Genomic DNA, 13,874 nt, shown 5'->3' on the forward strand with positions numbered 1-13,874 from the left:
GACCAGAGGACGCCGCATCACTCCGTTATCCATCGTCTCCGCATCGTCAGGAGAACCGAGCCAGACTTGCTCTAGAGCCCCCCCAACTGACCGCGTGACAAAAGCACAACCACGACTACAGGCGACTACGGCAAACAACTCAGCGTATGCTAGAGACCCCCTCGCTTTTCGAATTGCCTCCAATTTACTGGCCACATCGACCGCATTTCTGGCAGTGTAGGTCCCGGGTTGTTATGGGCTCGCGCCTCAACCCCAGTCAATAATCGATTCCCATTGACTCCTCCTCACCAATTTCTTCACCTCTCTGTTGCTACGCTTCTATCACAGGACCTCAGAAAGATAAAGTCATGGCTGCGACCGTTGCGCCCTCACACGCTGGTGGCCTACCATCGTCATCGGGAATCCCTGCGCCCTCACATTCCGCAAACCCTCACTCACATACCCAAGATGCTCCGAGTGGGCCAACCTCTCCCACGCCAAGTCCATTGCCACAAACCCGGAAATTCAATCTTCGCGACTTCAGACGAGTTCGCACACTAGGGACAGGTATGTCCATGTCTTGTAGACTTGTAGGCCTTCAGCTTCTGACCCTTCGAAAAAGGAACATTTGCTCGGGTCTGCCTCGTCCGTCCCGCCGCAACTGCGCATATCCCCCTTGACCATCAACTCAACCCCGAAGTCTACGCTCTCAAGATCCTACGGAAACCGGAAGTCATCCGCCTTAAACAAGTCGATCATGTCCGACATGAACGCGCTATTCTCGCCGATGTCGCAGGTCATCCTTTCATCACAAACCTAATAGCCTCCTTTTCCGACCAAGATTCGCTCTACATGCTGCTCGACTATGTTCCAGGAGGAGAGTTGTTCACATATCTTAGAAAGTTAAGACGCTTCGAAGAACCTGTCGCACGCTTCTACGCCGCCGAGATTGTGCTTGTTTTGGAGTACTTGCATGAGCAGCAAGGAGGTATTGCCTATCGAGACCTCAAACCTGAAAACCTGCTTCTGGATCAAGAGGGCCACATCAAGCTTGTCGATTTTGGCTTTGCCAAGCGACTCGGTTACCGTGAAGATAACCGCCCCGTTGAGACATACACCTTGTGCGGGACACCTGAATATCTCGCCCCCGAAGTCATCCAAAACAAAGGTCACACGGGCGCAGTTGACTGGTGGGCACTGGGCATTCTAATATATGAGTTCTTGACGGGGTATCCTCCTTTCTGGCACCAGAACCCCATCGAGATCTACAAACAGTGGGTGACTGTTCGACAGATGTGTAAGAATGACAAGTTGACTGTTATCCCGCAGGATCCTAGAAAAGCCCGTTGTTTTTCCCCAAGACCCCGCCTTATCAGAAGAAGCTAAGGATATAATACGGTCCTTCTGCACCGTCGATCGTTCTCGGCGCCTTGGTAATATAAGCGGCGGTGCAGCACGTGTGAAATCCCACCCTTTCTTCCATGACACCAACTGGGATGACATTTTCAACCGTCGACAAAAGGGCCCAATCCAGCCCCCGATACGATATCCCGGTGATGCACAATGCTTCGACGTCTACCCCGAGGACGACGGATCTCGCGAGCCTTATGGCCGCGAGATGGCGGAGAAATATGACCCATACTTCGCTGACTTCTAGTCACCCGAACCAGCCACACACCTGGATCGGAAGATGGGTGCCGACGTATCTGATGCCAAACATCCATTTAATACATGAGAATTCCTCGGTAGTCAGACTCTACTCCCAAATATGCGCAAACGCATACAAGGTGCCCAAAATGACTCTTGAGAATGAACATACACACAATGACGAATTACGATTCAACGCCAAAAATATCAGTTCTTAAATCAGCATTTCTATTAAGCCTTTATGACCAATGCCTGGAGAACAGCGTTTCACTACGAATAATGACTTCAACGAGGAGATAGGAGATACTATACTACACTAGTCCTTGATATCCAATATTCATTTAAACTCCATTGCTTTTCATGTCTCTTTACCTTGTGCAAGCGAATGTTGATTTAGCTCATGACATCAGAGTTGTATAGGCGGTTATAGCACCTGAAGCTTTATCTTCCCCACACACCTGATACTGGCGTCTCGGGGCCGTGAACTCTGCGGCGAGACAGTGAAGGATAATCTTACACATACCTCAATTGCAGTTCAATGAATCTATTTGTTAAAGCTGTTTGCCTTGCTTGCAAGCAGTGAAACTAACACAATACTAGGCCTTTGCATACATGATGTTTGAGTGCTTCGCCGGCTGCCATATACTATCTGAATGAGTTGTATCAACCAGCAAATAATGAACTGAGCAATGGGATATAGCGACAGACACACAGTCTAGCGTCACAAGCATAGTACAAGACACCTTCTGCCAGGCTTTGGGGTGTTCGAACTTGCTAGGCTTTCTTGTAATTATGTTTTCGCATCCTCCCGACACCAGAGAGAACAGCGCAGTAGAAGTGTGGCTCAAAACCGCCGGTGCAGCCAGTACACACCTGCACCAAAAGCGAGTACGGTGGCTAGGATACAGGCACCCTCCTTAGTACTCCAAAGGTACATGCTCCAGCCTGCCATGACCTCCTTACGGCGTGCGGCGGCTCGGCGCTCCCAGGCCTCTGGGTCAATTTCCATAGGGAGTCGGGCCCGAGGATCCTTGCTTACACCACAGTCCAGGTCTGACGGTGGGGCCATATCACTTGGTGAAATGAGGGGCACGTCGATACGTAGGAACACTGGACGATGATCGCTCATACGCAGTACTGGAAGACAGTCATAAGCACGAACGTTGAACTTGGGGTCCTGGCTATTCCCTTTGTTGAGCCATGAAGGTACGTCGAGAAAAAGGATCCGATCTGTCCAACTTGGATAGCGATGAACCGCAAATTTCCAGGGCACGTCAACCTCGGGCTCTCGCGTGCCAGGTCGTGGTGGTAGCACATCGTACTTGTAAGTCGGTGGGAAGCGCACCTCGTGCTCTGATAGCCCATGCAAAGTGCGACCAGCGTTACGTTCACGCGTAAGCTGATCAAGACGGAAAAAATCTGGATAGTAGTTCTCCGACTCCGGATCTAGACTGGGGAATGTAGCGGAAGGCGGCGGGGACGTGGTGGATATTCTATAATTTAGATCGCCGGCAACAAAGAGGAATGACGAGGGCCTGAAAACGGAGATGTTGTGCAACTTTTGTTGAAGTTGTGAGTGTTGCTCGTTGTGTTCATTATCGAGGAGGCGCGCACGCTCGGGCTCGTCCTCGGCAGGTGGTGTTGAAGCTGGAGATGGGGTGACAGAGGTCTTGTAGCTATTCACAACCACTTCTGGATTTTCGAAAGCCATACCACGCATTATAGCAGCCCAGTTGGCATTACGCCGGGGCAGGTTCCATTCCATAGCCGCCAGGTGTGTTGCGACAAAGGTTAGCTCAGATGAGCCACCATCAGCTTCATAAAGCATGCGTAGACCGACAGCGCCCTTGTTCCCTATCTCAGCGGCCCCAAATCCGACCTCCGCCTCTTGAATATTCTTTAGCCTCGAAGGCTCGCGAGCGAAGAGTAGTATGGCGGTGTAGCCCACATTTTTGCCTCGCACAAGTGTGTATGGCTTCGACGGGAGGGCGGTGGGCGCAGTGTTGATATTCTCGCTATTTCGACTCGATAGATCATCGATAATGTGTTGAGCGGCGACGTTGATGGCTTGTTCGTATCGTGAGAGGTAAGGGTTCAAGAAGTAACCACCAATGAAGGAGTACGCCAAGGGTGCAACCTCCTGTAACGAGCTGTGAACAGAACATGAATCAGTACAAGATATCCCGGTCCTCTATGTAGACCTTGTGCTGATCATGTCTCGAGTTCCATGACTGTCCAGGCTAGCAGCGTATCGAGGGTGTTGGTAACCTGATCGCCTTCGGAAGAGACGAAGAGGATTGCAGCTTACAGAACAACAACCTCTGGTAAACCAGTTGCGTTTTGACGAAAGGCGGTTTGCAAATGGCTGCCGAAGACGGGGATGTCGAGAAGATTCTTGGCACAGTTGAACGTGAGGTACAAGAGGTCAATAGAAGCAGGGGCCATGGTGGATGAGGCGGGGGACGACGATAACTTGGATTGGGAAGTCGATGCTGATGCTGATGCTGATGCTGTTGTTGCAGTTGTGGATTTGGTTACTGAAGTCGATGCCGCCATTACAAGGCACAAACAACATTCAGGTCTCGTTGTCAAAAGAGCGAGACGGTCAAAGGTGTTGCAAGGATGAAGAAGAGAAGTGGTGAGCGAGGAGCCAACTAACTAAAGAAACTACCTAAAGAGACAAGAACAAGGGTCCCACTGCAAGTCTAAAAAGGGAAACCTCGAGTGTGCGCGAAGCTCACGACATGCAAGGGAGGAAGGTAGGCTACAGGTAGGATGGTGGGCAGGTGAGATTGAGGATCTGGAACTGGCTGGCTGCAAGCAAGGAAAATGTGGGGTTAATGCTTGGTTTGGTAGATCACTATCGACTTTTAATCCGGCTTAGACTTTGTTTTGTGGGTGTCGACATGCAGGCATGATCACTTGAGATCCAATCGTCAGCATAGGCCAAAGAAGGGTTCGATCGTGTGGCCAAGCTTCTCCTTGGGCTCCCAGAGTAACACGACAGATTTCCACACCCGTGATGATGATGTACACACACTTTGCGTCTCCTGTAAGGTACGGCTATCAACGTGAAGCTCAGCGTAGTACTTATCTTATGTATTCCTGTGTTGCGTCACATGGAGTTATTCGAAATCCACTATCAGAAATTGATGACTAGGTATTCCTGAGATGATGGCCGATTATATAAAACGTTGGACATCTTAACTTATTTGTTTTTAAATGTCTATTGGCCTCCTACGTAATCAGCTCCTGTCATCCTTGTTACCGCTCGAGATAACGAGATTTGTAGGCTGCGAGGCACGCATTTTACACATGTGACCATCCAAAAGACCTTGTGATTGGAAGGTGGTTCCTCGCACACCTATTCGAGTCTGCTCTTTAAAGCCTAGAGATTACGAAGAACGAACGGCATGACGCATCGTTCTGAAGCTGAAGGACGATTTCCAAATAAAACAGACTGAATTTGTAGACTACCTAATGTGCGATCAAGAAATGAATGAAGGGGTGGATGGATGTACGTGAAATGCAGGGCTGCTCAACCTGGCGGTTGAAAATTAGCTCATCAGCCATGTATCCCTTTCCGGCTGCTGGTAAGTTTCGTCAATACCCGATTTCCAAACCTTGGGCTTCATGGTGGGAATGTCATGTCAGCTGCCGCATCACGGCGATGTCTTTCAAGGTTGTAGCAGCTTGTGTCAACTTGTTCGCCCCAATGAAGTGCCTGATTCCATCCACCAAGTCGAGCAGTAGGGTACCGGAGCTGACCTTAACCTAGGCCGGTAACTCCCACTGTTCCATCTGCCACTGTACCAAGATCCTCAGCCGACGTGGGCTGCTATCCATAGCAGGCTTGCCGTTCACGACATGGTGTCGATACTAGCTTTACCAGCAACATAGCTCCTGAAATGCGTCCCCCCAGTTGCCTCCCCAGAAGCTACCGACGACAGGTAGGAGCAGACTCAAAGGACCAGAGCAAACGTCCGTGCAAATTAAAAGAAAGCAAAGAAAGATATGATGAAGGAAATGCCTGCTAGGGGATCGAGCTGAGCCGCTTCGACGGAAAGGTGAGCCATAGCGAGATGTGGACCCAAATTCAGCTCCAGGGGCGAATTTTGTATTATCGACACCATGGTTCGTGGCATTCCGAGGTAAGGCTATTTTGCAAGTAGCAGTGATAGCCCCACAGGTTCGGTACACCCAGAAATAGGAGTACCGGACATGCCGTTCGGGAAGGTCTCCTGAAGGTATTGTAGTTGCTCAAAGGACGAAACCCAAAGGTTTGCCCGTTGTGCAACATTTCAACCATCAAAAGATACCCGAGCCATGCGTAAAGTCGTGAATTCGCCAAAAGATACATCGAAGAACAAGATAGAGCAAAGGCGTAGAAAATAGGCGTGACCGATCCGCGCTCCAACAATCGACCGCGATCAATAAGCAGAATGATGACCAGCAGAATCATTCAGCTGTTCAAAAGACTTGCATCCGGGTGTCGATGTTGGGTAGGAATCGCCATTATCGGTAGCCATGAGTGAGAATCCCAAAAAGAGAGGAGTGATCGGTTTAGAAATCATTTCGGCCGATAGCTGCCCGAGGCATATCCCGCTCCCTTTGAAGCTGAGCGAAGCCTGTTTATCGTCCACTGAGTCAGCCACAGTTGTCAGCAAATCTCCCTTCGGCCAGCGGTACAAAAACACACTACACGCGCGAAGGAAAAAGATTCCTTACGAGGGACTAGAAAAATAGGCGTTACTTATCACTCACATCCTGTCGCTTCCACCAATGGCACGGTTGGTGTCGGGAGTATCGACGCCAGCACCGGAGCCTCGCTCGAGCATCTTGCGACGAGTGCTGGGGATGGCATTAGGCTTAGCAGCAGACTGGCCGGCAGTAGCGGCGTTGGTACGGCTGGCACGGGCCTTTTCCTCGTCTTCAGGGTTGGCCTGACCGGCAGCCTGTGCGATAGCCTGCGCGTTCTTCTGGTACTTGTAGACTGTCCAGTCGAAAACATAATCATACTGGAAACCCTCGCGAACAAAGAGGTCGCGGAAGATCTTGCGGAGGTAGCTGTAATCAGGCTTATCGTCGAATCGAAGAGATCGAGTGTAGTTGAGGTAGATTGCGAACTCATTGGGGAATCCACGGCAGAGAACTTCAGTAGGGGTAGTCATCTTCTTTTCCATAATACGGTCGTACTTCTGCTTCTTGGTGGCGGCTTTCAGGCCCTGCCAAGGGAGAGAGCCGCGGCAGAAATAGAGCATAACGTAACCGAGAGACTCCATGTCATCACGTCGTGATTGCTCAACACCCAAGTGGGTGTTGATGGAGGCGTAGCGCGCAGTACCTGTCAGATTCTTGTTCTCTCTGTAGGGAATGTGGAAGTGAGTCTTGGGGTCGCGATACTTCTTGGCAAGACCGAAATCGATAACGTTGACTTGGTTGCCTCGTTTGCCAATACCCATGAGGAAGTTGTCAGGCTTGATATCTCGGTGGATGAAAGACTTGGCGTGAATGTATTCGATTCGAGAAATGAGCTGATCGGCCAGGAGAAGAACAGTTTTTAAGGAGAACTTTCGGTTACAAAAGTTGAAGAGATCCTCCAGACTGGGGCCGAGAAGGTCAAGAACCATGGCATTGTAGTCGCACTCGGTACCAAACCAGCGAACAAAAGGGATTCCAACACCACCAGCAAGAGACTTGTATACACGGGCCTCATACTCCAGTTGCGGGTGCTTGGCCTTGACGGACTCGAGTTTGATGGCGATCTCCTCACCGGAAATGATATTGGTGCCCAGGTAGATATCACCGAAGGAACCTGAACCGATCTTTCGACCGATACGGTACTTATTACCGACGCGAAGATCCTGCCCGACTGGGTTAGCCAATGCTGCGATAATATTCCTCGTCTCTACTCAAGCTCCGGTACAAGTAACTAGAGCGATCAAAAAGGGCCTATGGTGCCTGAAGATAATTGGCATCGTTTTGGAGGTGTTGTGCACCGGAGCCTGAATCGAGACATGGGGGACGGCAAACGTACCATGGTCGTCATGATGAAGGTTGATGGTTTCCTGTTCTAGGAATAAAAACGGATGGCTAAGGGTACAAGTTTGTGTGATCTGCAAGCCTTCGTTGGCTATAGGGGGAGTCAGCAACGTCTAGGTTGGTTGAAAAGTAGATGAATGAAAGCAAATGAGAAAGGGCTGCAATGCATGCAATGAGAGGGGCAAAACTGGGTCGGAGAAGAATCAGGCTTGAGGGCGGTGGACAACGCCACAAGGCAAACCCGACGCAACTCGACTCGCCCGACCAGCAGTATCAAGAAAAGCCCGGGTAGGCGTGAGTCGGTGCATCCGTTTGACAGAGAATCACAAGACCAACAAGCCGGTTGATAAAAACTAAACAAAAAACACATTTCGGTCTAGGAAACATGATCAGTTAACATACCTGCAAGAGAATCGTGTGCGTTTGGAGGCGGTCAAAACGCGTGCAGGCTGATCTTTGGGAGGTGACAGCGTCGGTTAGATGAGAATCGGGGAAAGCTAGGAGTTGAAAACTCGGTCAAGATTCTCGAGAACTATGTGGCTCTGGTAATTCCTGAGGGTTCTTGTTAGAGCTGAAAGAAAGGACTAGAGAATCTCAATAGCTGTGGCAGACGTAAAGTCGCGAGCTCGTCGTCAAGATGACAGTGGGTGTAGGTAGTTAGATGTTAGGAGAAGAGATGGCGGAAGGGCGTCGGGGTGGAAGAAGGGAATGGGAGAAAATGGCAGGCCGAGCAGGAGAAATGGGAATGAATGTGGAAGGGGGCGGGTAGGAAAGAGCAAGTGAATCAGAAAAGTGGAGAATGGGAAGAGGGAGGCCTGAGGGTGAGTGAAAAGCAGCCCAGCCCAGCTCAGCCCATCATTTGGGGAAGGGGGAAGGGCGGGTAGCAGGTGATCCCAACTGGTCTTCTCGCTGTTTGATTGATACCTAAGGCTTACTACGTCTCAACGAGACATATCAAGCCAACACACTGAAAATTCCCAATTAACTTCAGCTTTTAGTTTAGAAGGCAATATACACATAGTCTTAATAAAGATAAGTCTCTTAATTAAAAACAGAATAATATGTTTTTATTATAGCTCAATCAGTAACCTTATTAGCAGCAACTGGGGTATAAGAAGCCGTCCTGATCTTTCATTGCTAGAAGCAGAAAAAATTCTCACACAAATACCATTACCAAACTCTCTCGCTAACTATTTAAACCCTTTTTGTAATTATATAAACATCTCCGGCCCCCTGCCCCCGAAAAATACTCCTACTATCTTCTATCATGCCAAGTCAATCCAATTAGCTTACCCCAGCTTTCGGAATAGCATTTCACCATCCAGCCATCTGCCCATCATGCTTCGAACCGTCACGGGACGCGCTGCCGCCTCGGGCCTTATGAAGTCAGCTCTGCCTCGGGTCTCCCAAGCAGCTGCGTCCACATGCTCGCTTGCCCCGCAACTGCGACTTCAGAACAAGACTTGGGTTGCTGGTCTTCAACTATCCCGAGCTATTCACAGCACTTCAGTCAGAATGTCTCAGACACGAACAGAGAGCGATGCCTTTGGCGAGATTCAGGTCCCCGCCGACCGATACTGGGGAGCCCAGACGGAGCGGTCTCTCGAGAACTTTCGCATCAACCAGCCCCAGGATCGCATGCCTCCACCCATTGTCAAGGCATTTGGTATTCTGAAGGGTGCTGCCGCCACTGTGAACATGCGATATGGCCTTGGTGAGTAGCAACTGAATTCATACAGGGTTGTTTTGTGGTAGTTTCTTGTATTGCTCTCTTCCGCTTGAAGGGCTTGACTTGTACCTTTGGCGGGGTAGAGCTCATACACCAAACCGCTTAATCTCAACGGAGACGGACACTGCCTACTCTGAGTGCCAAAACGCTAATCATTACTTCGCAGACCCCAAGATTGGTGCTGCTATTCAACAGGCCGCCAAGGAGGTTGCTGATGGCAAACTCCTCGACCATTTCCCTCTTGTCGTTTGGCAGACAGGCTCCGGCACTCAGTCCAACATGAACGCTAACGAGGTCATTTCCAACCGAGCCATCGAGATCCTCGGCGGAACTATGGGTAGCAAGAAGCCTGTCCACCCCAACGACCACGTTAACCGTAGTGCCTCTTCCAACGACACCTTCCCTACTGTTATGCACATTGCTGCCGTCCTTGACATTGAGGGCGAGCTCTTGCCTGCCCTCCACAGCCTCCGTGCTGCCCTGCAGAAGAAGGTCGACGAGTTTGAGGCCAAGAAGATTATCAAGATCGGACGTACCCATCTCCAGGACGCCACACCTCTGACTCTCGCCCAAGAGTTCTCTGGTTACGTCGCTCAACTCGACTTTGGCATCAAGCGTGTAGAGAGCTCTCTCCCTGATTTGCGTCTGCTCGCCCAGGGCGGCACCGCCGTTGGCACCGGCATCAACACTTTCCAGGGCTTCGCTGAAGCTATTGCTGAGGAGGTCACCAACATGACTGGTACTGAGTTCAAGACTGCCCCCAACAAGTTTGAGGCCCTGGCTGCCCATGACGCTATTGTCCAGGCCCACGGCTCTCTTAACACCCTTGCTGCCTCTCTTACCAAGATCGCTCAGGATATTCGATACCTCGGCAGTGGCCCTCGCTGTGGCCTTGGTGAGCTCAACCTGCCCGAAAATGAGCCTGGCAGCAGCATCATGCCTGGAAAGGTCAACCCCACGCAATGTGAGGCTTTGACTATGGTCTGTGCCCAGGTGATGGGCAATCACGTTGCAACCACTATTGGTGGCATGAATGGCCAGTTCGAGCTTAACGTTTACAAACCTCTAGTCATCCGCAACCTCCTACACAGCTCACGCCTTCTGACAGATGGCATGCGTTCTTTCGAGAAGAACCTAGTTGCTGGTCTTGCTGCCAATGAGGAGAAGATTGCTAGCATCATGAAGGAGTCGTAAGTTTATATCCATCACAGACACGAAATGAGTACTGACCAGGTTTATAGGCTCATGCTTGTCACTTGCCTCAACCCCAAAATCGGTTACGACATGGCTAGCAAGGTCGCCAAGAATGCTCACAAGAAAGGTCTGACCCTCAAGCAGAGTGCTCTCGAGCTCCAGGCTTTGACTGAGGAGGAGTTTGATACTCTTGTCAAGCCCGAGCTTATGGTTGGCCCTAGCCCCTACAAGGGATGAACATTCTCTAAAACAGAATCGTGATGCCATGTATCAAATTTATAAGAGCGCTCGCTTATAGACTAATTCATCAGAGTTCCACAGGATGTTATAAAAACGGCCAGTGGGGGGTGTTCAATTCAGCCAAATAAAACATTGTAAAACATGAATAATAGAATTTGAACTACCCTCAAAGATAGTGTGTGAGCTCGTCCTGTTCCATTTTATTCTTGTCTATCAGGTCGCATTATAGTACTGAGGAGAAATACTCAGGTGTGAGAGAAATGCCGGAGGAGTACTCCGTGTGATGACACTTCTATTGTTACTTACGTTAGGTTGGATGCTAGCATAATATCCTCACAAGTGGATGCTCCCAGCATGGATCGACGAGAACCAGAGCCTATGAATGGACCCCGACGCGCCCTTCGACCGCCTGATTACGCGCCTCTCACTGGATCAGCCACAACTTAGCGGTCCGTTTCCAGGGGGCTCGGTGTCTACTGGACAAGCGCACGGCGCACTCCCCTCCCCAACGCAACGGGGCCGCTCACTGGCTCTCTTCCATTTAGTGCTCACCGTCTAGGACTGTTTAAGTGGAGGGCAAGTCCCGTTGTCTTCTGGTCCTGAATGCGGCCCAAAGTGGGGGATGGGGCAACAATTGGCAGGCCAAGACAGTGAAAGATAGGACGAGTTTCAGGCAGGGCGCAGAGTCAAGGCTCAGAAGTGCATGAATCGAAGTCTCACTAATATGTACAAAGACAGCTCCAGATGTTTCATGATGAATCAATGATTCAAGCTGTTTGTTTTTCTCTTGATGATTGCATGACCTCGGGTACGCGTCTTCTACCGTCCATCACTGCCAACATATTCCAGCCAGGGTAGCCCAAATACCAGACCTAAAAATCTCTCAGCACTGACCTACATGTAGGTAGTACCTCGTAATTCAACAGGCTCGGGTCTCCGATTCGGTTGTTTCTTGAATCATGTTGCAATCGGGTAACTACCACGGATAATGCTCCAGGTATCAGCATCCTGACATCCATCCCAACACATTGAGGGTTGCCCCCTGCTAAGCGAGGCCATCCGCATTGCCAATGTCAATAGCCGCCCTTGCAATGACGATCTGGACGAAGGCTTGCCGATCACAGCGACAATTTACACAATATTTTCCACGATCACTTACGATCTTTAGAATGTATTATGTCTTCAATGACATACATCTCGTGGATATGTTTTCTTGGAACCCTTAAGATAAGTAATCTAATTCACCAATTTAGGGCTATATGAATTAACTCCATGGGAGTAAAAACATGAAGCCTAGGTAGCTGTTGGTTACATCAAGGAATATTACTTACTTCTACAATATCAGACTTGCCGTCATTACTTCCAAGAAGCGATATATGTATATATATATATATATATATATAGACTACCGGTAAATACGCTTTAATTCATGGTGGAAGCAATGACAACGGAGAACGTAACTATGCAGGTCTTGCCCAATCTTCTTGATCCGCGTATTCCGGTGTTTGCTTATTCAGACCGGCCTCAATATTCTGCCTTGAAAGCCTGATACCTATGTAAAACAACGAATTGCACAGCTCCGGCTCAGCCTCCCCGGTGAGGGTGCAAGCAAGCGAACGAGCTGTAACTGGGCGGCAAGAGAGGTGATAACAGCTCAGAGATGATTCAAATCTTGGCGAATCTGCATAGATTTCCTTGGTTCGTCTCGGCATCAAGCAATTTCTGCTTTCTCTTATGTGGTATGTAACGAGGTATCATACTATATGACAGAGAAATGGAGAGACGGTTCGGAGCAAACCGATCAACCACACAGCAGACGGCATCTCCGCTAGAGGCAAAGAATTCTTCTAGCGCCTGGCCTAAGTAGTCATGGAAGAGATCTTAGCCTTCTCTAACTCGGTGCACTGAGTGAAAGAAGACTGAGCCGGGAATAAAATATGAAAACAGCTTCTATCATGAAATATACGAGACTGGCAAATATGGCCGTATTGGCAGTTGAGCTGTTGTACTTGTACAGCATTAGAATGATGGATTTTCGCTTCCGATCTTTTGTCTTCTTAACCTTGCGTATAAAGCTGAAATATTGTCGGTCTGGTTTCTACCTTCGGAGCCGACCATTTGTGACCACAGCTCACCGACTTATTATTCAACAAATCCATAGCACACGTTATTTAATTCATGCCTGCCTTTTGCAAAGGGCGCTACTCCGTACGTATATGGCTTTTCAGGGTTCTTGCATTAATAAGAATGTCACGAGAACTGACTTGCAGCGCCCCCCCAATATCACGGTGACCGCGCTTCCAAAGCTCACATGATGGATGGCTCACTCATGTTTGGTGCTGTTCCGTATAGCCCGGCTGATTGCAGCAGTACGAGTCTCAAATGATAATTAAGGAGCGACGCCGTGTAATCTGTCTCACCTGTCCACCGGCTGCGTGCATCGAGATGCCAGGGTCTGTGATGGCTTGCAGGATGCCAGTGAGCTGAAAATAGCTGCCCTGTGCTGCTATAGGTAAGCTAGGGGAGGAAAGAAAACACAGGCCCTTGACCCTAAGCAATAAAAATATTTAGGTAAATCTAGCCTAAGCTTAGGGCGCTCTTTACTAAGTTTATTTTAATACTCTATATTAAGGTCTAGTGTTTTCTTGCTCCCCAAGGGTAAGGTAGTTACCTAGTAGTTATATAGTACAACTATATCCAAGGGGCCCTCAGTGACAATCACTATCTCGCTACGGAGGAAGAGGTTAAAAGTTTTATCTTAACCCTTGGCTTGTAATAAGGGACCCTAGTAAAGTTAGAAAAAGCAAAAAAGGCAGTATAATAATTCCTAACCTATAAACCTTTTATAACCTCTTTATAAGCTATTAACTAATTTTTTAAAGTTTTTAATAATCTAGCAGGTCTTTAGATTATAGCCCTAAATATAAATATTATAATTTAGGCTTTTATTATTTTCCTTAAAGTACTATATAGTAAAAAGTCTTTTTTTAAAGTAATAAAAATCTTAGGACTTTTAATTTATTAGGTTAACTAAATATATACT

The 13,874-nt window shown here is 48.9% G+C and overlaps 4 protein-coding genes across 4 annotated transcripts; 2 read left to right on the plus strand and 2 right to left on the minus strand.

The window, feature by feature from the left end:
• Positions 1-347: 347 nt before the first annotated feature.
• On the plus strand, positions 348-1,636 carry FSUBG_8846 (AGC PKA kinase; the record flags this gene model as incomplete). Its single annotated transcript, XM_036687295.1, has 3 exons — positions 348-546; positions 602-1,253; positions 1,309-1,636. The coding sequence occupies 3 exons, from the start codon at positions 348-350 to the stop codon at positions 1,634-1,636; spliced, it is 1,179 nt and encodes a 392-aa protein (XP_036535686.1).
• Positions 1,637-2,470: 834 nt separating this feature from the next.
• Positions 2,471-4,071, minus strand: FSUBG_8847 (phosphatidylinositol phosphate phosphatase; the record flags this gene model as incomplete). Its single annotated transcript, XM_036687296.1, has 2 exons — positions 2,471-3,776; positions 3,935-4,071. The coding sequence occupies 2 exons, from the start codon at positions 4,069-4,071 to the stop codon at positions 2,471-2,473; spliced, it is 1,443 nt and encodes a 480-aa protein (XP_036535687.1).
• Positions 4,072-6,386: 2,315 nt separating this feature from the next.
• Positions 6,387-7,675, minus strand: FSUBG_8848 (CK1 CK1 CK1-D kinase; the record flags this gene model as incomplete). The annotated part of the gene is made up of 2 exons (XM_036687297.1): positions 6,387-7,490; positions 7,664-7,675. The coding sequence occupies 2 exons, from the start codon at positions 7,673-7,675 to the stop codon at positions 6,387-6,389; spliced, it is 1,116 nt and encodes a 371-aa protein (XP_036535688.1).
• A 1,331-nt stretch (positions 7,676-9,006) lies between these two features.
• On the plus strand, positions 9,007-10,828 carry FSUBG_8849 (fumarate hydratase mitochondrial; the record flags this gene model as incomplete). The annotated part of the gene is made up of 3 exons (XM_036687298.1): positions 9,007-9,382; positions 9,564-10,587; positions 10,639-10,828. The coding sequence occupies 3 exons, from the start codon at positions 9,007-9,009 to the stop codon at positions 10,826-10,828; spliced, it is 1,590 nt and encodes a 529-aa protein (XP_036535689.1).
• Between the last annotated feature and the right edge of the window lie 3,046 nt (positions 10,829-13,874).

The sequence above is a fragment of the Fusarium subglutinans genome (assembly GCF_013396075.1).
Source record: "Fusarium subglutinans strain NRRL 66333 chromosome Unknown NRRL66333_c0000125, whole genome shotgun sequence".
Taxonomy (NCBI): Eukaryota; Fungi; Ascomycota; class Sordariomycetes; order Hypocreales; family Nectriaceae; genus Fusarium; species Fusarium subglutinans.